This window comes from Eschrichtius robustus, chromosome 3, assembly GCF_028021215.1.
Source record: "Eschrichtius robustus isolate mEscRob2 chromosome 3, mEscRob2.pri, whole genome shotgun sequence".
Lineage (NCBI taxonomy): Eukaryota > Metazoa > Chordata > Mammalia > Artiodactyla > Eschrichtiidae > Eschrichtius > Eschrichtius robustus.
Genome location: NC_090826.1, coordinates 55,716,707 through 55,743,328, shown reverse-complemented (window position 1 = coordinate 55,743,328; position 26,622 = coordinate 55,716,707). Strand labels below are relative to the sequence as shown.

General features: G+C 41.7%; 1 protein-coding gene across 1 annotated transcript in view; it reads right to left on the bottom strand.

Annotated features, from left to right (window-relative positions):
* The window catches only part of CACHD1 (cache domain containing 1), a 209,110-nt gene that overhangs the window by 60,781 nt on the left and 121,707 nt on the right, over positions 1–26,622 (bottom strand). Inside the window, exons 4-5 of the mRNA XM_068540044.1 lie at positions 15,363–15,469; positions 1,105–1,231 (exon numbers count right to left, since the gene is read on the bottom strand). Of these exons, the coding sequence (XP_068396145.1) occupies positions 1,105–1,231; positions 15,363–15,469 (234 nt within the window). The remainder of the gene's footprint in view (positions 1–1,104; positions 1,232–15,362; positions 15,470–26,622) is intronic.

Sequence of the window (26,622 nt, the reverse complement as noted above, 5' to 3'; positions counted from 1 at the left end):
GAGAATTAGATGGTTTATGGTGTCTTTGGCCTCTCCTGAGAGATGAGCCAGACTAGAACCCAAGGTCACGGATTCTGGAACAGTCTCCAAGATGCTCAAGTCTTCACCATGCTGTCCAGGGAGGGAACGGAAGAAACCATACAAATGATACAAATGTCCCTCTAGGAAGAGCACAGAAGTAGTATTTTCCTTGGGGAAAATTTTAGATACGATTTATTTATTTTTTTCTTCCAGTTGTATTGAGATGCAATTGACATACAGCACTGTATAAGTTTAAGGTGTACAGCATAATGATTTGACTTACATACCTCATGAAGTGATTATCACAATAAGTTTAGTGAATAGATGTAATTTAAAACAAAGATGGAAAGAAGCTAAAATGGTGGTTTAGTCTCAAAAAACGTGGCATGAAAAGCAGGCATCTTGCACTAGTTCCAGAAGTTCTGGCATCAAACATCTAACACTGCAAAAGGGAAACTGTGCGGATTCAAAAGGGAAGTATCTTTGCCTAAGGGGTTCTGTAAATTGATGAGTGTTGTCATACAACTTATCTCACCATTACCGCCCTTCTAGCTAAGTGGTAGCATCTCAAGTCATTTCCTGAGAAAAGCAGCATATTAAGGATCCTCGATCCAGTGTTTTCTGGACAACCTTCAGACTTCTAGTAGCTGAGATTTGCATGTAAATTTCAAAAGGGATGGCCAAGCATGTTATCACAGAAAGGAAAGCTGAGAATCACAAACTCTATTCTGAGATATGCTATAAAGTCTTCTAGCGCTGCCCTTGAGAGAAGGTATTATCATTTGTCTCTCAACGAAGGTGTCTGAAACTCACAACAGACTGGGTGCTTCAAAATTTTTTATTTCTTAGTAAATACCTTGTTTTACTTGGCTTGTTATAGATAGTTCTGAAAAAGTTCCAGGCTTCATCATTTGCCTTCCCAGGCATTTCTACACCCACATATGTTAAATAATGAAATCATTTCAGGATAAGTTTCTGAAACCACAGTTTGGAGGCAGAGCTGTGTGTATGAATGGGGAGTCTATATTTTATACAGATTACTCTTAAGCAGTAATTAAAACTTTGGCAAGCAAGTCAACGTACCTACTGCGATGCTCATAGCTGCCCTTACACCGGAACTTGTGTGCTGGGAAAACAGTGAAGATTCCTTCTTCTGAACTGAAATACTGCCACTTAATTCCAGGGTTGGATTTCAGGTTGTCTGCAAGAACTGGAGGAGTGGGAAAAAGACATATAACCGACAAATCCACAGGTGCACGCAGGCACTGTGCCTCAGGCATCTGTTTTGCATAAATGGTTTGTACTATGAAGAAATCCCAGTAGGTATAAGGCTGTAAATTTTCTACTAAACATTTTCTTTCTGTCCCTTAAAAAAATACCCCATGAATAGAAAATGTAATGAATGTTTCAGTCAAGTGAAGCAATCACTCTTAACATTGTATGGTGACACTATATGTCGTGGATTATTTTTCCAGCATAAATGATTCATTTGCATTAATCTCTCTCCTTACTGGGCTGGTCCCTGTTAAGCCAGTGTATACTTGCTGGCTTGGGGTATGTTCTCTAACTGTGGAAAACAGTAATATTAATAGGCTAGTCTCCCGAGGGACTAGACCTGTGACCTTGACCTTGTTCACTTCACAATGAGGGAAACAGCATCAATAGTACTTGAAAAATGAGAACCATAATCATTCAGGAATAGCTTACAGAATGATTCCAACATGGCAGCACTGGAATAGAGGCCTTCCTTCATGTTATCTCATTTAATCCATAAAACAACCCTAGGATGAAGGTGGTATTATTATTTTTTTAACATCTTTATTGGAGTATAATTGCTTTAAAATGGTGTGTTAGTTTCTGCTTTATAACAAAGTGAACCAGCTATACATACACATATATCCCCATATCTCCTCCCCCTTGCGTCTCCCTCCCACCCTCCCTATCCCACCCCTCTAGGTGGTCACAAAGCAGAAGCTGGTATTATTATTCCCTACTTTGGAGTTGAGAAAATATGCTTACAGAGCTTAAGCAAATTGGCTGAGGCCTTGTCAGGAACTGGCTGAGCTGGCATTCAAATCTGGGTGTCCTGGCTCCCGTGTTCTTCACATCAGTTGGTGTTGCCTCCCTTCCTAAGTGTACTGCATCCCTGCCACTGGTTTGCAGCTGGGCTGGCAGCCACCTTACTGTGTGCAATACTGTCCCCAAAACTCCATGAAGTCTTTCTCTCTTCTCTGATGCCCCTTCACTCTGCTCCACACCACCTCATTTATGTATTGCACACTACTATGTGTAGGGTACTGCTTTACATGTTGCAAGATATACAAAGATGAGCAGAAAACAAGCCCTCCTGTAATAAGCAATACATCAGAAGAATCACATAGAGGGAAATGGAGCAAAACAAGAAAGCATGAGGTGTATTTGGCAAAAATATATATATGAAGCTCTGAATGCCACAGAGCCATTCTTTTTTTTTTTTTTTTTTTCCTTTGGCCACGCGTTGCAGCATGTAGGAATCTTAGTCCTCCGACCAGGGATGGAACCCACACCCCCTGCGGTGGAAGTGTGGAGTCTTAACCACTGGACTACCAGGGAAGTCCCCAACACATGGCCATCCTTTAGTCTGGCTTGGGGGTCAGCAAGCTTCTGTAAAGGGCCAGGTGGTCAGTGATTTTGGCTCTGCAGACCATATGGTCTCTGTTCCAACTACCCAACACTGCCTTGTGGTGCGGAAGCAGCCACAGACATCCATAAAAGAACGTGTGGGTGTGTTCAATCAATGCGAATTTGCGAACATCAGCGGCAAGCCGGGTTTGGGCAGTGGTCCTCCAACCACGCTGTGTAAAATGTACTATGTGGAGGCCTTCAAAAATGTTCAGCAGTTACCCTGCCCAACACACACCCAGGAGCTACAGCACACTGTAGCCTCACACAAATCCTAGGAGTCAACACTTATTAACCCCAAGTTACAGAGGAGGAAACAGGCTGAGAGAGGGTTGTTGACTCGCTTGAGGTTTCACAGCGGACAAGAAGGGAGTCAAGCCAGTGTATGACCACAACGCCTATCCCCTCTCTCCACTCTGCCAGCCAGCCTTATCCAGGTCATCACCTGGACTCAGGCGACCACTCTCTCTCCGGGGACCAATGCTGACGTGAGTGCATGTAAACACGGAAGAGGGTTTTTCTCTGCCTTGTCTCCTGGGAGTCTGAAGCTCAACCTTGATCTCCTATTAGCACTCTTCTCCAGGCAGCCCTGCCAACCCAGCAATAAAAAGGCAAACACCGCCTTTGGGAGAAAGGAAAGCTCGGTGACCTCATTCAAAAGTAACATCTGTAACAATAAACAGGCTGCAGTGAGACTATTAGAAGGGGAGCCAGTGAGAGCAAGAATGTTTTAAAAATAAATCAGAATTCACATAGCGCGTGATACATTTAGTCTCCCCACAAAAGATCGTTCTGGTTCCTTTCCAGCACTAGAGCCTAAGTATCGGGCAAGGTTCCTCAAACCCTCCTGCTGAGAACTCCTTTGGTATCTGATTAAATTTCATCTGTTATTCAGCACTAGCAGAAGATGACAGCTACGACGGTAATGAGGACCCCAGGGCCCAGAAGCCATCAATCTATCATTGTGGTGTGCACCCCAGGCAGGCCCCCTCCTGACTTAGAGGTGGAGGTGGATGACAGCCCTGCCATCTATGCAGAGAACCCAGAGGGGCCTTCCCCCATTCACAGGAGTCAGTTAGGCGTCCTGACCACTGGATCACTTGGGCTGGGGTGCCACACGCTCACTCCTTCCTCAGAAATGCTGGAAGCTGTCCGGGAAGAAAAGCTGGGCAGACGCCCAACCTGTGAGCCCACGATGCACAGTGCTAGGCTTTAAGTTATCAACGGGCAGGGTCTGTATCTGTCTAAACTGCTCTGCACACCGATCTCAGACAAGACACACGTGAAGGAGGCAGTGAATGTTTTTTTCCTCACTGAAGCTGAACCCGAACCCCAGGACAGAAGTTCATCACACCCTCTGACATCCTCCAGCATTTTACCTCTTCCCACCTTCTAGCTAGAATTACTGTCCTAACGGGAAACTGTTCGATCCTCCATTCCTAGACTCAAAGATCCTTGAGGGTGAGATCTATATCTGAGCCATGTCTGTCACCCCTGAAGCAGAGATTCCCAGTACTTTTCACATCAAGGCGCACACTCTGCGTGATATCTGCAGCATACAGGCTGGGAAGATCTGCATGGAAGTACTATTTCTCGAATGTTTTGATACTTTTCTTTGATAAATTCTAAAATCTTACTTTCCTCTAATGCCAAATCCAATTAAACATAAATTAAATATAGAGCAATGATTAAATAAATCAATATAGAGCAATCATAATTCTAAATATGTTTAAAAATGATAAACCCTCCCTTCTCCCAACACTACTGCCAATGCAACCAGTACAAAAATAGGTAAATGGAGAGAGAAAAAGCCTGTTTGTCGGATGATTTCACGGGACTATACATGTCAAAACATATCAACTGTATATGCTAAACATGTGAAGTTTATTAGCTGTCAATTATTCCTCAATAAAGTTGATTTGATAATAGTGCAAATTTATTGAGCAGCATACAAACTAGTTTTATACACAGTTTGATGTTTTATAAAGACTCTATGAGTTTGCTATTATACCCATTTTACAGATAAAGAACTAACTTGTTCAGAGTCATAAGGGCAGAGTCATGATTTGACCTAGGTGTCTGCCTCCAAAGTCCTGGCTCTTTCCAGAACACTATAGTGTTTCTACATGTCCATAGATACATGCTGAATGAATTAGCAATGAATAGATAAAAAATGCACTGAGTACTTCTTGAGAGGAAGAATAAATATATAAACAGGTTGATGGTTCTCAATCAGAATAATCAGCTGCATTGGTTTGTAAATATACAGTATAAATAAATACAATTAAGGAGACACTTGACTCCTTAAGGAACGATTTCAAAATTGAAATAAGACATAAGGCTAAAGTGAGCATTTAATCTTGTGAGAAAAAACAAACTGATGAACTGCTAAAACTGGCACACACCAGCTGGGAGTCCAATGTCATGGGCTTTACCATCGACCCCACAGGCTGGTCTACCTGGAAAATGGCAGAGACACAAGCTACAGCTTGGAAGGTAGAGTCGACGGTAATTACAGCACTCAGAACTGTGCGTGAGGTCAAACAATAGTGTATTTTAGATAATAAAGGGAGTTTTTATTTGAGAGAGAAACTATAGCGCTGACACCTCTTAATTATTTTGTAGGTGCTCAACTGGTTACAGATGTGAGCCTGATGTGTCTTTTTCTTTCACTGTCAAATTGAGCAGGCATAAGAAAGCCATTTGGACACGGGCCCAGGGCTATTTTGCACTTTTTACTTAATTCAGGTTGGCTCTTAGGAACTAGAAGGGATACCCTGGTAAATCAGACGGGCTGGGGAATAAGCAGCCATGGGTTAAAGTGCCATCTCTGACTGGCAAGCTCTCTGACCTTCAGTTTAACTTTCTATCCAGTATCCAAAGGCATCTTTCTAAAATGGAAATCAAATCCCACCACTGATTTGCTTAAAACTGTTCAAAGGTTTCCCACATAATCACACCTAGTATTAAATCCAACCCCATCAGGCCCTGTACCATCTGGTCCCTTCCTACTCCCCTGCCTCACCTTTCCCCTTTTCAACTCACTACATTGTACATCGAGAGCTATTTCTTTTTAGTTCTGTAAATATGCCAATCTTTTTGCAATGGAATAACTCCTCACCTTCTCAGAGAGACCTTCCCTGACCACTCTCCATTATTATCCTCCCTCAGAGCATCCAGTATGTTCCTTCATAGGAAATTTTTGCCATAGATGGCAAAAGTTGGTAAGTTCGGTATATTTATTTCTGCCGCTATTTGTTTCATGTCTCTCATGCAGAGGAGCTGTCAGTCCCAGGAGGGCAGGGGCCAAGTCAATTTTGTTCATCACATTCCCTGGCCCTGGCACAAGCCCAGTTTTTAGGACGCACTCAGTCAGTATTTGCTGAGTGAATCAGTGAATGATGATGTTGGCTGAGGCATGTGATTTCACAATCTCCTCATCTGTAAAGTAATAGATTTGGACAATGTGTTTCCAAAGATCCTGTAGAAACCCAGAGAAAAGTGGTAAGAGGGCAAAGAATGAAGGTCAATAGGAAGGAAGTGCATGGACTTACAACTAGAGAGAAAGAGCTTTCATCAAGTTTATGAAAGAAAAAAGGAAGAGCATTCTCACTTCCTATTCGCTTAGAAGCTGTAGGTCAGTACTATGAGATTATTAATAGTGATTCAATACTTTGCAAAATGTCCAAACAGGACCAAGAAACATTTAAATGAGAATGATGGAGAAAACTTAATGTTGGCCTTTAAAGGATGTGGAGTTCCCTGCGATGGCTCCTGGTTCTTTAAAGGCAACCCTCTCCGTTCCCTTCAACAACTGACTATTTCTCACTTATACGTCTTATGCTAATTATAAGTGAAGACCAAGAATTTTGCCATACTCATTGGCTTATTTTTTCTTTGACAAACTGTCATCAGGTAAGCAGCTGAAAATCTGTGCCTTTCCTCTTTCTAGGCATTCCTGTCTATTGGGTCTCAAGATCCGCCTGCACACACTGTACTGAACTGTCTGTGGATAATTCTAACATATGGGTCCCAGATTCCACGGTCCCCAAATATTTTCCTTCCAATTTTATCATCTACATCTGACTAGTTCTTATGCCATTGGCCTCTCCAGTCAAAACAAAACCAACCACGTCCCCAAAGTCCTTGCCTGCCTGCCTTTAATGCTTAACCCACCAGGCCAATGAGAAAGAGATGGATTATGAACTGCCTGTATTTGGGCTGTGACTTTCTCAATAGCATTATCCAGCGGAGGTAGGGACAAAGGGAAAATGTCCTGTAACAGAAAGCCTGTGCTCCCACTTCGAGGAACTCTGGGCTTCTCGATGCCCAGCCCAACACCGCTCAGCAAAGCACACAGAGCTATCTACTTCCCACAGCTTGCCAAATGTAAAATACAGGAGCTGTCCTAAGCATACAGAGGTGCAGACACACAAAAACACACATACTTTCCTAACAGACCAGAAATTACGTAGCACCTTTCAGTAATACTCTGTGCAACTGCAATCCTTTTGGAGGGAAGTAAAATAAATTAACATCCTGAGGACTCCAAACAAAATTTCTGGCGTTATACCCTATCACACCTTTCCAATTCCTACACCTTGCTCACATCCTGAGTATCGTTTTACCACGTATTCTGGAGGGGCCATATTTCATGGATACTGTGTATGTTGTTCCAGAAGGGGCAAGCATATTGAGTGTTTGACCACGTACCAGGCACTTTGCAAGGTCTTTTATTTATATTATCTCAGTTAATTCTTACAGCAACTCTATGAGGTGGGTTTTATTTATAATTCAGGAAACCAAGGTATATAGAGGTTAATTTTCCCCAAGTATTTAACAGCTAGCAAGAACCAGAATGTGGAGGTTTACCAAAGCGATACTGTTATTATCATTTTATAGCTAAGGATATTCTGGCTCAAAGGGAGGAGTTACTTAAGCTTTGGGCCTGGAAGAGGATCCAGGCCACACAAGTCCTCTGATTCTTCCACTAAAGCCCATTGCCGAAGTGAGGTTAATGGCAGCCGAGCCAGCCATCTCATTGTATTTACTTTAGTCTAATACTAAGGAGAGGACATCCACAAATCTCTGATTCTGTTCCAAGCTCGCAGTTCATCATGTGCATTCTAAGCTAATTACATCATGTAAATCAACCAGTCCAGTTGATTCTGTTGAGGCAGCTTGCTCATGGGCTCAGACAACCCAGAACAAATTTCTGGGGCAATCCAAAATCAGCACAGGATCCACTGCTCTACCCTCTTCCTTTCTCAGAGACCATTCCCAGAGGACCCAAAGGTCAAGGTAGTTTCCAAACACTCATGGAAAGAATAAGAGAAAATTAACAGAGGTGGAGTTCTCAAGCCTGGCTGATCATCGCCATCAGCTTTTGAAGCCTACACATTCCCAAGCTTTACCAAGCCAACATTCTGATTCACTAGGTCTGGGTTGGGGGCCAAAGAATAGGCATTTTTGACAAAGCACTTCAGGTGACCCTGATGATCAGCCAGGTTTGGGACAACTCAACCAAGATGTTAAACTCCATTGTCCTGTCTGTTTCCTTAGCTTCACTTGCTTCTTAGACTTTCTCTCTCTCTGTCTTCAGCATATAAATATTTTCAAGTTGCTCTAACTTAAAAAACTATTATCTGCAGAACCCTCCCTAAATCCTACCCCTTCCTAAGCTATCAGTGACCTTTCACCTTTTCTCTGCCAATCAACCTTTCACCTTTTCTCTACCAATCAATCAGTGACCTTTCAACTTTCTCTGCCGTGGAGAGTGGTCTCCACCGATTCTCTGCTTCTTGCCATCCCATTAACCACTCATCTTGGATGAGGCCATGCTTGCTTAGGCCACGGCCCCTCTCCAAGACCCCTCCCACTTTTGGATGACCTATTCTACTTCCAGTTTTCTCTTTCCCAGGCTAACTACTCTTCTATCCATTCTTCACAAAGCTCTCTTGCCTGCCCTGCTTAAAGTCTGTCAGCTGCTTGACTTCAAGCTAAGAAACAAATCAAAACAAAAACCAAACCAAACCCAAAGCAAACTCCTCAGACTGATATACAAGGCCCATTAAAATCTGGCTTAGTGCTACCTTCATTTTCTGTTACTTATTCCCTCCTCCACAGTGGTCGGCACGTTTCACAGACTCTGAAATGGGAAATGTGTTTGCCACAAGCACAGTCACCTAATTCATATTGTCTTTTAAGACTCAACCTCACAATTTGGGTCAAGTGCCCCAGGCTTACCTTTATCATGACAGCATTTAGCACCGCATCACGACCATATTTGTCTGTTGATTTTTCTCCTCATTCCTAGTGCCCTCAACACACATAGGACAAGGTTGTGAGCTCTCTGAGGGGGGAAATTCTGTCTTAATTACCCTGGTGTGTGCCACAGTAACTACGGTAAAGTTGTCACCTGAGAGAAGCTTGTTATGAGAGAGAGATAGAGTCAGGGTTGGTCTGGTCTCAAGCTTTGGTGAGGAGCAAAATGAAGCTGCTGCTAACTAACATATGGAACACGGGCTGGGGAGGAGGTTTGGGTGGGAAGAGAGAAGATTATAGGTTTGGTCAAGAGTCTGAAGTGTTATTAGGCAGAATACAGTAATGGGAGAAATCCCTTCATCTTAAGCAGTCTGTTGTAATGAGCACATCAGACAAGGAGTCAGCACATGTATGTTTAGTCACATCAATACCAACAATTTGTTGTTTGACTTTAGGTAGGTCGGTTAATAGATCCTATCTAGTTTAGGTAGCTAGGCTTGTTTCTCATCTATAATATTGAGTAAACATTTTTCCTTGGTATCCATAGTAAGACTAAGACAAAAGTATGTAGCGGTGTATGAGGTACCAAGGAACAATGGACTGATTTTCTTGTGTGCATTGCATGTTTGAAATCACCATAGTTAGTTTCAGGTAGATAATACTATTCATCCGGATAGTCTGTTTCTATATAGTCTCCCTATACCTGAGACATTTATATGTGCTGATTTGCTGTTAAGCTAAGAAAGCCAGGGCTGACTTATAGCACATCACGACTACATTCTTCCCTTCACTAAGGTCCTTCCAAAAGTCTTGGTTATTCCATTACAAAGATGAGACAACAAAAGTACAAAGGAAATCCTAGTTCTATTCATTCATTTACTCATTCAATAAGCATTTACTGTGTACCCGCTATGGGTAAGGCACTGGATTGAGCACTTGGCATACAAAAAATAAATTAAAAGGAATAGAGCATCAAACAGATGTTCAATATAAAAAAAAAATTAAAATTCTATAATAAGAATGTACCATAGAATAAAGTAATGAAGAGTTGTAGCTGGGCCAACACAACTCTGAAGGGCCACCCCAGCCTCTAAGCTCCCCTGGGGGTGGCTGAGGACTCCACTGAGGCTGTATCTCAGCCCATCTTCTCCCACTGCTCAATCCTGCTTCCTTCCCTTTCCCCACAGACTGCCAACCTCCATCTCAGAGGCTGCCTCCTCGTAAACCCAACCTGCTACAACAGACAAGGAATTCTTACTGAACAAGAGCAAAGTATGGAGGAGTAATAGAAACTGGAGATTTGAAGCAATGAAAGGGATTCCCTGAGGATACAGCTCAGAGGGCTTAAGGAAGAGGAAGAGGGGCGGAAGATGAATTTTAAAGGCTTCCACCTTTATCTTAGAGGTAAACTATCAGAGGTTTTTGAGAAATGGAGTTATAGAGCAGATATTTTCAGAATACCTACAGTGTGTAGGATATATTGAAAATGAGAAAGAATAGGAGAAGGGAAAACTTTTGGGAGGTTTCTACGTTAATTCATCTTCTAGAAAGGCAATGAAGATTTAAGTTTATGGTATTGGAGTGGAGAAAACAAAGGGGATTCAAGACACACCTTTGAACTATGGAATCTAAACCAAGTTTCCCTTCAATGAAAAGGGTAACGAGGGACTTCCCTGGTGGCGCAGTGGTTAAGACTCTGCCCTCCCAATGCAGTGGGGCCGGGTTTGATACATGGTCAGGGAACTAGATCCCACATGCATGCTGCAACTAAGAGCTCGCATGCCACACTAAGGAGCCCTTGAGTCTCAACTAAGGAGCCTGCCTGCCAGAATTAAGGAGCCCACGTGCCGCAACTAAGGAGCCCATCTGCCACAACTAAGACCCGGCACAACCAAATAAATAAATAAATATTTTTAAAAAAGGATAACGAGACCTACATTACCACTGGATGTGATGAGAAGGAAGAGGGACACACAGGTAAATGCCTAGCCAGGTGTCTTGTACATAGTAAATACTTGGCAAATATTCATTCTCTCACACTCTCATTTGGTCAAAACTGTTAAATCCTGAAGTAACTGGGTAGAAAAAGGCAAGGAAGAATTCCCAGTGTAACCAGGAGAGAGGTACCCAGATTGGGGAGTAAGTTTAGAGGAAAGTGTTCTTGTTTGTTTGATTGTTTTAATTTTTGAGGTAGCTACAGGATAATCACAGAGAGATGTGTCCCCTGAAGTTGGTTCCTCAATAAATAAACTCAGAAACAGGCCAGGGCTGGAGACAGAGATTTAGAATTGAGTAGCATGTGGTAGGAGTGGGAGTGCTGCATAAATCGAGAACATTCAGGGAGATAACACTTAGTGAGCAGAGGGAGGTGGTGAAGAGAGGACATGTGGGGACATCCACTTTAGGGAAAAGGAGCTCAAGAAGAAGGATGAAAAGGACTGGGCAGAGAAGTCCGGGGATAAATGGCAGGACAATTTTATAGGAACTAAGGATTACAGAGTTTCAGAAAAGAACCTTACATGCCAAATGTTACATAGCGGTCAAGTGAAACTGTGGAGGGGTCCCTTGAGATCCTCCAGGGAACAATGATATAGTGAAAAACTGGGACAGTCTAAATGTTGAACTGGAATAGATGGGCTGATTCAACAATGTTACACAATTATACACCGGTACAATGATAGAGATGTATATTTATTTACATAGACACAGAAGAATGTCCAGAATACATTTGCTAAGTAAAAAACAAACAAACAACAAAAAACCAGGCTGTATCCATTACGATCATAGGTATTATGGAAAGAGTATATATATACTCTTTCCATAATGAATAGATGTGGCTAATAAAATCTTCTGAAATCAGTGTAATAGGGTTGTTGTGAGAAACTATGAGACTTCAAAGTAGCTCGCAGTATAGGAATAGAGCTTGAAGGGGAAGCAAGGTGAAGAAAAGGGCCCTCTGTTTGTGTACTTAATTTTGTGTATATACATACGTACACCCACATACATGAATGTAAACGGAACCATATAACCTCAAGAATCTAGATTTCTCAGTGACTGAATAGTTTTTTAGATGTTATAAAAATAATTACCAATCTTTTATAATACTAATGCAATCATGAAGCTGGAGTAATTGGCATTAAAAAAAAACCCTAGAAATTCCTAGTTTTGTTGATTTTTATTCTTTTATTATAGGTAGAACACAGCTTTACACTGCATTGGTATTAGCATTTTTGTTTTTTAATTTTATTTATTTATTTATTTATTTTTGGCTGTGTTGGGTCTTCGCTTCTGTGCGAGGGCTTTTCTCTAGTTGCGGCAAGTGGAGGCCACTCTTCATCGCGGTGCGCGGGCCTCTCACCATTGTGGCCTCTCTTGTTGCGGAGCACAGGCTTCAGACGTGCAGGCTCAGTAATTGTGACTCATGGGCCTAGTTGCTCCGCGGCACGTGGGATCTTCCCAGACCAGGGCTCGAACCTGTGTCCCCTGCATTGGCAGGCAGATTCTCAACCACTGCGCCACCAGGGAAGCCTGGTATTAGCATTTTTAATAGATAATTTTCAAGCTATTTTAAAGAAAAGTGAAAAACCTATAGCACAGAGCCAATCTTTATCGTTCACAGAAGGAAGCAATGAATCCACTGAAATTAACAGCACAGTCCGTAGCCGCCAGTGCCCACCTGTACCTCCTGCAGCATTTCCTGCTGTAACGTGACTTATAAACGCCTCTTTCACCCCGTGAATCCTGTTTCTCAATGAAGACGGCAATGTGACCAAGATCGAAGTTTGCAACTTCAAATGCTCTTTAAATCAAATACAATAAAGAAAGTCCAGACACCTTTTCTTCTGGCAAGAAAGACTAACTCCCACTTCCACTCTCACCTCAACTGTGTAACTCAAGAGAGCAAGAGGCAACTTTCCTTGGACTCTTCAAATAAACTCTCTTTAGGGATCAGGCTACGCACAAGAAAATAGCTCAGCAGGAATTTTAAAAAAGAGAGAGAGAGAGAGAGAGAGAATGTGAGAAACTAGAGATAAAAGCAGGAAAGACCCTGCAAAACATGACCAGCACCATCATGTAACACATGCACTGTCAAACGTTAGTTATTTGAATGGATTCAGGGGCAAGGAGTCAATTTGGAAAGTAGAGATCTGGCAGGGATGGTTTTAAGAAGAAGAATACACATGTGTGTTGGATGGATGGACACATGACCTAGTTTTGGATAATGAAGCTAAGAATGGTTTACAATTTGTGCGAGTCTGTTTCCAGCTAGTCTGAGAGGCAATCTGAAACTGTGTTATCAATTAGGGACCCATTGATGGATTATATACAGTCTAAGGCTGGACATCTTACAGATGTAAATATCAGACATGTGATAGCCTACGAAGCACATTAATTCTGCTCTGAAAAGGGGCATGAGCTGGAGAGGAGGGAAAGAGGGAGCTCTGAGGTCACCCTCCATCATCTCCCACTCCTCTCGTATTACAAATGACTGCTCAAGAATGTGGACTTTGGGATGCAGCCACTGCCTGGTAGAATGTCACAAAACTTCAAATACAAGCAAGTCAGTTCTCAGATACCTGAATATTGCCAAAAATGGCTTGTAAATCTAGCTACGTCAACTGTGCCGAGAACAACTCTTATCAGGTAGGACGTTAGACTTGAGACGTGCTCTTGGCAACAGCAAAACTCAAGATCTGAGCTTTAACTACATACCTCTGCCCTCACCATCCTCTTCCTCCCCACCTCTCCCTTGACAAATAAAGACTGTAATAAAATAGCATATTGTTGGGATTCCCAATTATTTGCGCAGCTGAGTTCTACCCTAAACCTCTGTCACAATAGAGAACTCTTACTCTGTCCTTCTTGTTGATAAGGTCGGATATCTTGGAAGTCCTTCCCGACTCTTCTCTTATTCTCACACACCCTATGCTGGGCACAGCTGAGGCAAAGAGGGCAAGTACTGAATCTGACAGTCAAAAGACTCAAGTTCCAGCTCTGTGCCCTGTTCCAGCTTTGGAATCTCCCATAATTCATTTTATCCACCCATTCCAGGTCCTTCTCTACTCTCTTCAATTATTTTTTATGAAAAATATTTTCACTGAGCTTCCTTTCTAATAGTAAATAACCCCCACCTGCTCCAGAAGGTCTCAAGATTCTCTGACCAATTTTTTAAAAAATGACTGAATTCATTATATATTGGTCTAGGCGATAAGTGCCTGGCAGATTTAGGTCAGGTCATTTAGATAGCAGCTATAGTTTTATTATCCTTAAGCAATATAAAGCTTACACTTCTTTCTTTCCAGACCTAATAGATTACCTGGTTTGTGTATACAATGCCCAAAGGCTACAATTCTTCCCCTGAACCAATACTGGTTGGGCCTCTCAAAGTAAATATTCTGGCCCTCTGGCTTTTCTCTTGGCTTTTACATGTCTCCAGGAGGCCTGGAATCTGGGAAATACAGTTCTTCATGTTTAAGGGTTAAATCCTTTATCTCTCTAGTAATGAGGGAAGTCTTAGGACCCTCCTGAGTCTCAGATTATTCCTTGGTAAAATTCTAGGATTGAGGCTGGTGATTTCTAAAGGCACTTCAGCTTTTAAAAGGTGAAGCCTTTAGGTTCTGAGGCTCATCACTCAACAAGTGTACATAACAAGACAAACAGAGTGAGAAATGTAGACTGGAACTCCAGGGCAAGAAAGCAGAGACACGGTGTCACTTTGAAGCTATATATAACCATGTGTACAGGTGCCTTAGTAGTTATTACTACTGCATATGACTGGGTTCTAAAAAGACCAGGAAGAAAGTTCAACCTCAACATACAGTCAGTTGTCCATATCCACAGATGCGAAACTCGCAGATACTAAGCGCCAACTGTAATCATTATAGCTCACCATTTTATATAAGGGACTTGAGCATCTGTAGATTTTGGTATCCTTGGGGGCTCCTTGGAACCAAGTGCCTGCAGATACTGAGGGACGACTGTATAGCATCATGGCACTGTTCAGTAGCAGAAAAGCTCCTTCATCATTCTTCAATCCCACCTCCCAAATTAAATATTATAGATAGGGAATACAAATGAATTCAACACTTCCTAAGTGCAGAGACAAATGGGTCTCTAAAGTAACCTTTAAAATAACAAATGCAAAACTGCTAACAAATGAGATAATGGATTAAAGAATCTAGCAAATCACATGGCATACTCCGCATACATAGATGTGTAGTAAATGCTCAATACACGTCCACTCGATTTTCTTCTTCCTTTCCTTCTTTTGAGTGTCAACTTGCTAGAAAGAAATATCTAATTTTAAGTACATATTTTTCCTTCAAAACTTAACGAAAGTCGCTAAAGCAATAAGTTTATTCAACTTGAATGTGGTAGAATATAGCTCACCTTTACAAAACCAAGAGATTACTGACCTGAATTTAAGTCTCGTCCTGGATTGAAGGCACGGCTATTAACAGTAGTAGACAGTCGATCACAACTAATTGTTCTAGATACATTGGTATTAAAGTTCCCATCAAATCTGAAACAATAGAAGAGAATTAGCAGTATTTATTTGGTGGTTATTCAATCCAGAAAACTAACCAACAAAAGTAATGCTTCATACTGTGTACAAAATAGGTCAGCTCATAAACAGTAAAACTGCAATTTAAGTATTTTTTTAAAAATCACTTCAGAGCAGTGTGGGTGAAACCAACATCTGCATCTAGAAGGTTTTAGAAATCAAGATCAATTCTAAGGAGATTAAAAAAAAAATCCTTCAAGCCAACTTTTCCCCCAATGAACTTGATTCAGGTACTATTGATAAAATCATACAGAAAATAGATTTGACAAAATTCAGACTAGAATGACAAAAATTCAGACTTGAGCTCTGATGTGATATGTGAAACAATTCTTTTTTTTTTTTAATTTTTATTTATTATTTATTTATTATGTTTATTTTTGGCTGTGTTGGGTCTTCGTTTCTGTGCGAGGGCTTTCTCCAGTTGCGGCGAGTGGGAGCCACTCTTCATCGCGGTGCGCGGGCCTCTCACTATCGCGGCCTCTCTTGCTGCGGAGCAGAGGCTCCAGACGCTCAGGCTCAGCAGTTGTGGCTCACGGGCCCAGTTGCTCCGCGGCATGTGGGATCCTCCCAGACCAGGGCTCGAACCCGTGTCCCCTGCATCGGCAGGCAGACTCTCAACCACTGCGCCACCAGGGAAGCCCTGAAACAATTCTTTAAATTATCCTGTCTGAAAACCAATGACCAAGAACAAAAATAGACAGTAGTGAAGGAGAAAGAATGGCTGTGGAGTAGGAAAGATCTAGATTTGAATCCTTGCTCTGTCACTATTAAATGTGTGAACTTGCACAAATTGTGCGATTTGTCTGAGTCCCAGGTTTCCTATCTGAAGAAAAAAAAGAAATAATAAAACATTTTCCAAAGCTGTCAAAAAGATTGTAAATAATGTACCACAGTTCCTCTCATGATAAATGACACAGAGCTTGCACCTTCCAGGTTGTAATATAGATGAGGCCAAGGTCTTTCTTGATTTCCAGTGGGAGTGCAATGCTGGTACTAGAGCTAGAACAATGCTAGTACTCTGGCTAGTAGCTGATCAATAAACACTAGTGTAATCAGTGACTCATTTGCCAGGGCAAACAACAATCTACAAGAAAATAATAGGAAAATGTACCGACTCATTTATATATAGTCACTAAGACTATTTTTTAAAATTTATTTATTTTTGTCTGTGTTGGGTCTTCGTTTCTGTGCAAGGGCTCTCTCCAGTTGCGGCGAGCGGGGGCCACTTCTCATCGCGGTGCGCGGGCCCCTCACTGTCGCGGCCCCTCCCGTTGCGGAGCACAGGCTCCAGACGCGCAGGCTCAGTAATTGTGGCTCACGGGCCTAGTCGCTCTGCGGCATGTGGGATCTTCCCGGACCGGGGCACGAACCTGTGTCCCCTGCATTGGCAGGCGGATTCCCAACCACTGCGCCACCAGGGAAGCCCACTAAGACTATTTTTAAGTGAATTTAATCCAGAAGTAACGAAAAAGAAAAATCTTGAACCTCTAAATAAGCTATTTGGGGTTTCAGATACTGAGAAGATTCATTAAGTTTCTAAGAGTTACCTGCAAATAAACGCAATCTGAAGTTAGATTTTTAAAAACTTGTGTTAAAATGTGTATCTTGGATGATAAATGTCATTAATGAAATTCCATTAACGCAGGTAGAGAAGCTCTATAACCCTGGAGAAACATTCCTAAAACTCAAGGTCCACGTGATTATTCACATGAATATTGATTTTCTGGATCTTATATAAGAACTACTAAAATGAACTGATTGCATAAGCAAAGGGGCTAGGTATTCAAAGGGTGTGCTGGGTTCCAAAGCAAAAGTTCAACAGTTTTGTTTTGATACGTATCATCTCAAAGGAGGTGGCGTTTTAAGAGATTTGAAGAGACTCTTTAGTCCAGCCTCTCACCCAGTACACAATTATATCAACATTGTCAACTGTGCTTCCAAGGACACAGTTGCTTCACCAGCGGGGTCACTCTTCCTTGGACCTGGTCCAGTTTGTCTAGACGAGAAGACCGCTGCCTCAAAAGCCACAGATGGAGAGAAAAGAGGAGATTAATATATCAGCAGCTGCCGGTGTGCATAAGCAACATAATCTCACTGTCCCTCTCTTGTTTTAGCATTTAACATCTGTGAAGCAAGAGTAGCATTAGACAAGGAACTCACTTGCCCTCCATGTGCTAGACAGCCACATTAAACCTATTCCATCACATACGTTTTAATAAAAGACAGATAATATTTAGGCTTTGTGGGCTACAAGGTCTCTGTCACAGCTACTCAACTCTGCCATTGTGGTGTGAAAGCAACCAAAGAGAATTCACAGAAGAATAAGTGTGGCTGTGTTCCAGTAAAACTCAATTTTCAAAAATAGGTGGTGTGCCAGACTGGTTTCACCACCCCTGATCTAGACCAGGGCAGTCCTAGAGAATTCTCTGAGATGATGAAAAGGTGTTATTTTTGCACTGTCCAATATGGCAGCCACATGTGGCTACCGAGCATTTGAAATGTGCTAATAATGTAACAGAGATTAAATTTCCAATTTTGTTTAATCTTAATTTAAATGTAAACAGTCACCGAATAGTGGCCACCATATTGGACATTGCAAGTCTAGAAAGTTCTCCTGATTATCTGCCTAATTATCCTCCAAGTTTTTGTTCACTTATCACTTCTCCAGAAAGGTCTATTCTGATTGTGGGTGACTTCCTGGTCTATGTCAAGTGTCTCCATCTTCTCTCAAAGCAAGTGTCATAATTTTTAATTTATGGCTCCATTTGCATATGTTTTTTAAAATAAATTTATTTATTTGTTTATTTATTTTTGGCTGCATTGGGTCTTCGTTTCTGCACGTGGGCTTTCTCTAGTTGCAGTGAGCAGGGGCCGCTCTTCTTTGCGGTGCGCGGGCTTCTCATTGCGGTGGCTTCTCTTGTTGCAGAGCACGGGCTCTAGGCATGTGGGCTTCAGTAGTTGTGGCTTGCAGGCCCAGTAGTTGTGGCTCACGGGCTCTAGAGAGCAGGCTCAATAAGTGTGGTGCACGGGCTTAGTTGCTCTGCAGCATGTGAGATCTTCCTGGACCAGGGCTTGAACCCATGTCCCCTGCACTAGCAGGCAGATTCTTAACCACTGTGCCACCAGGGAAGTCCCTGTGTGTGTTTTTAATGGGTGGATTTTTATAGATCAGGCTATATGAACAGACAAGAGCGCCTTGAGAGCAGACCCCACGTCTTGTTGGTTTTATTCACCACTGTGCATACATAACACTTAGCATTGTTCTTGTCAAAAGCAGGCACTCATATTAACTGATCTTCTACGAACATCCACCGTGCCAGTGCTTAGCCCTATTCTGGGCTTCCTCAGAAGCCTCCAGAGGTCCAACAAGTGAGGATCATGACTCAGATAAATGGTTCGTAATTATTGAAAGTCTAGCCATATCAGAATCACCTGGAAGCATGTTGGAATGCAGATTCCTGGGATCTACCCTAGAAGAGTTTGATTTAGTGAGTCTGGGGTGGGGCCCTGGAATCTGACTTTGACAGTCTCTCCAGGGATGAGAAGCCCTCCAATCCTGTCATGCAGATTCCTTTAGAAATAAGGCAGTAGAATGGCTTTCCACGTGAGCACAGGTACTTCTCTGTATGCCTCAAAGAGACCAAGGACAGAGGATCTTTCAATTTGAATCAAGAGAGCAGAGTAATTCTTAGGTATGCCTGAAACTCACATCTGGACTTTGCAGTACAAATTACAAACTTTTTTTAGACCTACCTATCTCACAGTTGAGGAAAGTGACACCAAGGAACACATAGCAAATCAGGGACCCAAGAGAGACTTGACCTTATCACCCAGCTCTCTGTCCAAGGATGAGCCACACACCACACTGCTTCATTTAAGTGACAAATAAGGAAGAACTTGTTAAAGGGGACAGGCAACTCAAGACAGTTACTGACAACTTGTCCCAGAAGAAGTGTAAGCTCGAAGAGAGCCCCGCTCTCCCTGGGTGGAGGCTCCACGGCCAGGACCTGGGCCATCAGCCCTTCCCCTGGAAGAAGGCTGACGTCCAGCACCGAGCACATAGAGACTCCCCAGGCTGTTGTGAAATGAGAGTTCGCTCCTGGGACCAGAGAGACCAGGGAACTATTTTATAGGTTGTTTTTCTTTTTGTACTGCATTGTTATAAAAACATTTTTATAACAATAAAACTGAAAGTAACCCATTAACAAGAGTAGGTGCTCAGTAAGCATTTGTCAGTCATAAAAAGGTTTCACAATATAGTGCTGGTCATCAATTATCTGCCCAACCTTCTCTTCCCACTGTCTCTCAACCTATAGCTCTAACCAGACCAGTCCCCCCATACATGTTTTTTCTGTTGGGTCCGAACTGTGATACTCTCTGGTGTTCACTGTGCCCATTCGACAAAGCCCCCAGCTCTTCTCATCTTCCTTCCAGGAAGTCCTCTTGTCGGCCCCAGCCTGTGAGGAGCCTTCTCTCCTCTAAACTGACTAGTGCCACTCTGTATCTTAATTCATGCTTGTGTGTCTTTTCCTTAATTTTTAAATATTGTTTTGTAATCAGGCTTAGCATAATGTCAATGCAGTTGATGTATGACAGATACAGACTGGTTGGTTTTAGATTCTGCTTATATCAGCAAAATACTAATCAATAAAAATTCTAACATAACATTTATTACAAATAATGAGAAAATTATCTTACTTATTTTGCCTTCCCCATATACTAAATAAAGGTGAAGTGAGGGGAGATGCCAAGATATTTTGTTATGGAAGCCTTATTGTCTAGACCCTACCATGTAGCACTTGAACTCCCAATTCTCTCTAAAACCTTGAGAAGTCTTAGTTCTGCCAATGGATTGTAAGTTCCTTGAGGATTTATATTTCTCTCTCAGGTTTAGTGCATTCCTGGGAATGTATAGTTCTCCATAAGTTTTCTTATTGGCGGCTGACGAACGTGGAAGGGCAGAGAGCTAAGTCACTGGAAAGCTCTGGATATTTTATTAAATCGTATTCATTGAACATCTATGATGAACAAGAAACTGCCACCCCGGCAGAGCATGGTCAGGAGCATGGCCTCAGAGGTACACAGACCTGGATTGGAGCTTCGGTTTAAATTGCTTATTGCTGTCTAACTCTTGAGTAGAACTTACATTTTCTAAGCCTCCATTTTTCTCATCTACAATATGGTGATAAAAATAGTACCTATTTCATAATCAGAAAACGGCTTGTAAGAGCCTAGTACATAGTAAACATTTAAGAAATAATAACTAGTAATGGATGTATTAGTAATGATAACAGTTAACAGCTACTGTGTTGTGTATATATATATATATTATATCAAGAATATTCCAAGTGTTTTACATGGATCAACTCATCTAATCTTCACAAGCCCAAGGGAAATATTATTATTATCTCCATTTGAAGACCAAGAAACTGAGGCAGAGAACTATTAAATTAAGAAGCTCAAGATTGATAGCTGGGAAGTAACAGAACCTAGATTTGAACATATATTCAAGCTCTCATTCATAATGAATACATTACACTGTATCTCAATAAATCAATCAATAAATCATCATTAACATTATCTAACAGCTGAAGTAGAATTCAATTCTCTCAAAGGAAAGGATTAATCTGAAAGCTTGTGGGGCTTAGGGGAAATCTTTGCTTTTTACTTAATAGGAAATGACAGTAGCTAAGCATAAGGCCTCACAATGGATAGCTACAGAGAAAGAACTCTAGGGACAAAGATGAGGATGCAAAGGAAGATGAATTAGGTATTAAAGGCAGGTGTTCTCTATTAATTGTAGATAACTTAAATTTTTAAAATGTTTACCACTGGCATAGCTTTAGAATTGGCCATTTTGGGGTTACTTTTTATTATTTCACTCCAGAAAAGCCTCAAGCTCCCTTCCCATTCACCACTAAAATCTGAGAGGTTTCAGGGCAGCAGTGGTAGCTAGAAGTTCCACATGAACAGAAGAGCGAGCATGTCCATTTGCTGCATGGAGAAGAGATGCAGCAGACCTGGGGCCAGCTCATAGCAATTTTCTCCTTTTCCTGGTACCAACTTTCTCCTCTGAGAGAAAGACCCTGGCATTCTGGTAATCTGACAACCTTAAACAAATGGCTTATGTACAAGAAAGATAAGATAGAACTAAGACCAAGAAAGAGGAAATTTCACCAAATTCTGAGAAATTCTCATGTGGGACAACAAATTCCAGGTGCTGAATAACATAACGGACAACAGACACAACTTAAGCTTTACTGTAAATGTGAGCGAGGCGTAAAACTGACACACGGCTCAGGGAAGCCCCAGCTGATGTGGTGCAAACACACAGCCTTCCAGAGATCAAACCTGATCCAAAAATAACACGTAAAATACCTGAAGACGTTATTTTTCTGAAGGAATCCACAGAACAACCCTGATGTTTGAGAATTAAATAACCACTTTGCAGGAGAACCTCAGCCAGAGGGCAATTTGACCTATTGTCTAGCTGGCTCACAGACCTTTGGATTCTGAAAGTTTACTAGCAAAGAATGAAACAGATTGTTACCTTGTTTCAAGAACTGGATTTAATCCTTGCTTCCTGGGTAATCCCCACATAGTGAATACTGGTGGTTTTAAATTAATTTATTCCTATTAAGTCCCCACATTCTGATATTGAAAGGATTCAGGGACATGACAATCATTCTCCTTCCTCCTGCTTCTTGCTCCATGGAGTTCTTTAAGTGGCAACAGTCTCAATGTCTTGAGTTCCCCCGCATGTGGGGAGCACCCACTCCCCAACTGAGTTAACATGAAATGCCGAGAAATAAACCTCCCTCTGCTTCTATGGCTGCCGACACTGCTGATGTGCAGGCAGGTAAGGAAGCAGGTGTCAACAGGGGGCTTAAGAGATACAGGAGCACGGTGTGTCCAGACCTGGTGAGTCCGCTGGGAGAAGTAATTACGTGAGCAAAACCTCTGTGATTATCTCTCCACCTTCTACTCACTCACACTCAGTAATGCTTGTTTCTCTTCTGGACTCCAAACACAGCAGTAAAACTCGCTTAGCCATCCTCCAGGCACCAGACGAACAGTTGCTTTGCCGAAGACAGGAGCGCATTTTATGCCCATGGGCCTTTTAGAAAAATGATTTCTAAAAAGAAACGTGCTATTTACCCTGATTTGGAGACTGAGAAATGTGAAGTTCATGCTTATAATCCATTTTAAAAAGATGTCAGTTACTCTTAAGGGTTACCTAAGAGATTTTTCACTGAGAAATATATTAGCTGCCAGTCACATTTATAAAACTTCAGGTTTATGGAAAGGTCAAGAACTGGTAAAATTATAGATCTTCCTATAAAATAAGCAGGCAATTCAACTTATCTTTATATCTGTCCTTTAAAAAAGTAATAAGAGAACAATCCTACATAAATCTCCTGTAGACTCTCATTCTAAAAAGGGGAGATAGTGGATTATGACTGCTTTCTGTATTCATTTTCATAAGATAAAACCAGTGCCTGAAAATTAGTTTCAAGAGAAGTAACTCCATCTTTCCTACCCCTTCAAGTTAAAAAAAGGAAAAACTTCCTTCTGGATTTACTTTCATGAACAACTGATCGAAACTTCATCCCGAGGGAGAAAACAGAACTGTGACTCCCACTTTGATCTCTTCCCCATGGAGAAATTCACTCCCTGCCTGGCTTGCAAGATGTTCATTTGATTGACGTTTGCTCTGATGTGCAAACTGCTTTGAACTTCAGACATTTAATTCCCATCAGGCTGCAGTCATTTTTATTCTCCTTCAACACGATTTACAAGCAGGAGATCAGCAAATGTAGAAGGTAAAATAAATTTGCAGAAGCTTTGAATCTCACATCAAAACAGTGTTCAAGTGAGTTCCAATTGGATTTCATTCAGCCTCGATTCACAGTGTAAATCAACTTTTCAGTGGAGTCCCAGTTTAGAAAGAAAAAGATATAAAGGAGAGAGACACATACACCAGTTGGGGTTTACTTCCTGAAATCTCTTTCTTGGTCTTTGTTTAAATTTCCTTTGGAAGGTGATTTGCCAGGAAAATCACTTAAAACCCCGGGTTTTCCTCAACATTTGCAGCGAAGCTGCTCAATTTATCACATAGCACACAAAAACCACACCCACAGTGTGGGTTCCAGGGGTGCTGGTGAAATGCGGTATTATTCATGGGCACATTTTAAAGGTAATAATTTAAAAAGCAAATCCCTGTGGATATCTCAGAAGAGCAAGGCTTACAGTGATAGTTGAGTCCATAAATAAAGCCAATATGATGACACCTAACGGAGTAGGGGATATTTTTTACTTGTCTATTGTTTTTAATCACTGCTAGAGATAGGTGCAAAAGGTTTTAAAAAAAAAAAACACCAAAACACCACATATACACACCATTTCTTGTGGAAGCAAAATCTGGTATCAGATCAGAAGCTGGTGTGGAACAAATGCTGTGAGACTTCAGGTGGAGCTCCCAGTACAAGGCAGTCCCTTGCTGCTGGTGTCACTGAACTACCAAGTTCCATTCTAAGAGCAGCACACATTTTTCTGGGAAGCAAAGAAGGCAAGACCCCTCGACCAGTAGCTCCAGGAGCCTTTAAAAGGAGACCTGGACACCAAAAAACATCCTAGTAACGGCCCAACAGTGCCTGGTTTACTCAGATATGACAGGGAGACATTTCACTTCACCTCCATTCAACCAGGTTCCTGCTCATTCTTTCTGGGAAGTGTCTGCTCTCCAAATATTTGAGCAACACCAGTTGAAAAGAATTAAACAAGAACCCCCTTATCTTCCACTTAACCACCCATGAGAATAACGTTAAGCAAAGAAAGAGCTAAGATAAAAATCAAACATCTACACTGGCAAATATTTAAACTCTGTTTGAATGGTGGGGGAAGAGGTAAGAATGGGATCACTTCAAAAAGGAACTCTCACATTTATAAAGAAAATGATACTCGACACCCAGCCCCAACTGAGTTTACTTATTCAAACACCTAAATTAATGGGCAAACTGAAAAGCTGTCAAATAATGTGTAATCATGTTCCAAGAAATGGTTTTTCCTTCCATCTCTGCAGAGATGGGAGAGATAAGTCACATTCTTTCTGTTCTTATCAGTAATAAGGATTAAATCTTCAGGGTTCATCAACCCAGCCAGAGTGGAAACAAGGCTGGTTTCAAATGCCCTTGGAAGGTAAGGCTTTAGAGCAATCAAGTGTCTCCCTCTCTGTGAGAGTCTAAGTGTCATACAAACCAGCCACATTTCTTTTTTACCATTCTCACTGCCCCCCTCCCTGCCCCCCCTGCCCAAAGCAGATCCCTGGGAGAAGACCCTGCTGTAATCTGGTTTTTGCTTCTAGATTCCATTTAACCTGCCTTCTCACACAAGCTTGGAAAATTGCACAGGTGTGACATCTGGGGGAATTGGAAGTGGATCCACAACCACATTAAACATTTATCCTTTAACTTCCTTGTCACCAGGTTGGGACAGTGATGCGTGAAGAAGAAGAAAGAAAGGTATCTGAAAAAACAAGAGAAAACGGGCAGGTGGACAGAGGCTGGGTGGGATCCACAGGGTCCCTTTGTGCCGTTCTGTAGCCCCCTGTCCATCTTACCACTTGACCTCTAACAAGGACTTCACACACTTCACAGTTATTTATTTATATACTTTCTCCCTTGCTAGGAAGATGCAAAGAGAGAGATCCTTTCCCATGTTTATCCCTAGACCCTAGCCCAGAGTCTGCCTGTGAAGAGTAAAATTTTAGCAAATGCTGAATGACAAAATGCAGAAAACCGAAGAGGCTGAGGCTTGCCAGGACTGGAGACCAGAGCTTGTAAATTCGTGTGTTTTCTTCCTGCGCATACACTGGGTACTTAGTAAATAGCAGACAACTGTGAGTGGTATGACACAGACATCAAAGAGAAGCACTAAGAACCTCAGTTAGCAGATGACCTTGGACATGAACCGGTTCATTCAATCTCTCAGGCACATTCGTGAAGGAGAGAGACAAGGCCTATCCAAATCTCCCTGTTCTGTAGAAGGAACGTGAAACGTAAGATGTGGAATACTTATGGTTAATATGTCCTCAAAAGGAATTACTGACCCAATATTCAAAAGTTAATAAAGCTACAAGTCTGAAGATAGCTGGGTCCATCCTCATACCAGACCAGTCGAGTCTCCAAGAAAGATAATAGACATGGGATTTCTAAATCTTGACCTTCTTTGGAACACTTTGATATTTTTGCACAATAAAACACATGAAAACCTCAAGGGAAGTCCTCTGCTATAATAGGGTCTATTTCTTAAAGCTGGCAAAGAATACTCGGTAGTTTCTTTTAGAGACTAGCTAGCTAGATAGGGAGCAAGCAAGAAGGAAAACCGCAAGACCACTGCTCCCTAAAAATCCATAAAAGGCCACTGGTGAAAATCAGTATGCTAAGCAGTGTGGCAGGTCTCCTGTCCTTCCTTCAGGGAAGGTCACACAAGAAAAATCTAGAAAGCAGGATTGTCAGCAGACCCAAATGCATATGTTTTCTGCTATGAGGGTGCTCATCAATACACCTAAAGATATATTTATATCTTTATAAATATCACACACACACACAGAAATGACACAGACTACTGCAGTAACATGGTTTTAAGACTGAGAGACAAACTAACCAGACTGTGGGAGCTTTATATTCAGCCAATTTAGAAACTTCGGAGGGTCATACAATAGCCTCAAGTGAAATTCTAAGAAGGAATACATAGTTCAGCACTTCAATTGGCAGATAAGCCATTCCGATTTTACCACTGGTCAAAATATTTTACCATTAAAAGAAAAAATGATTTGGAATCAGGAAACCTGGGTTCCACACCCAGCTCCCCTGAGTCCTGACACAATTTCTCTGAGCCTACTTCCTCATCTGCAAAATGCAGGAGGAGGGGGATTGTACCCAACAGGCCTGAGAAGATCATAGGAAGGAGGTAATGGAAGTAAAATAATGTTTACAGAAGAAAGTATTTTACTGAAGCATAAACATATGTAACTCTTTTACATAAGTTAGATATTGCAACTGAGTAGGCGTTCTGAAATGTAAGGTGTTCTACAAAACCTTTGTTGAATT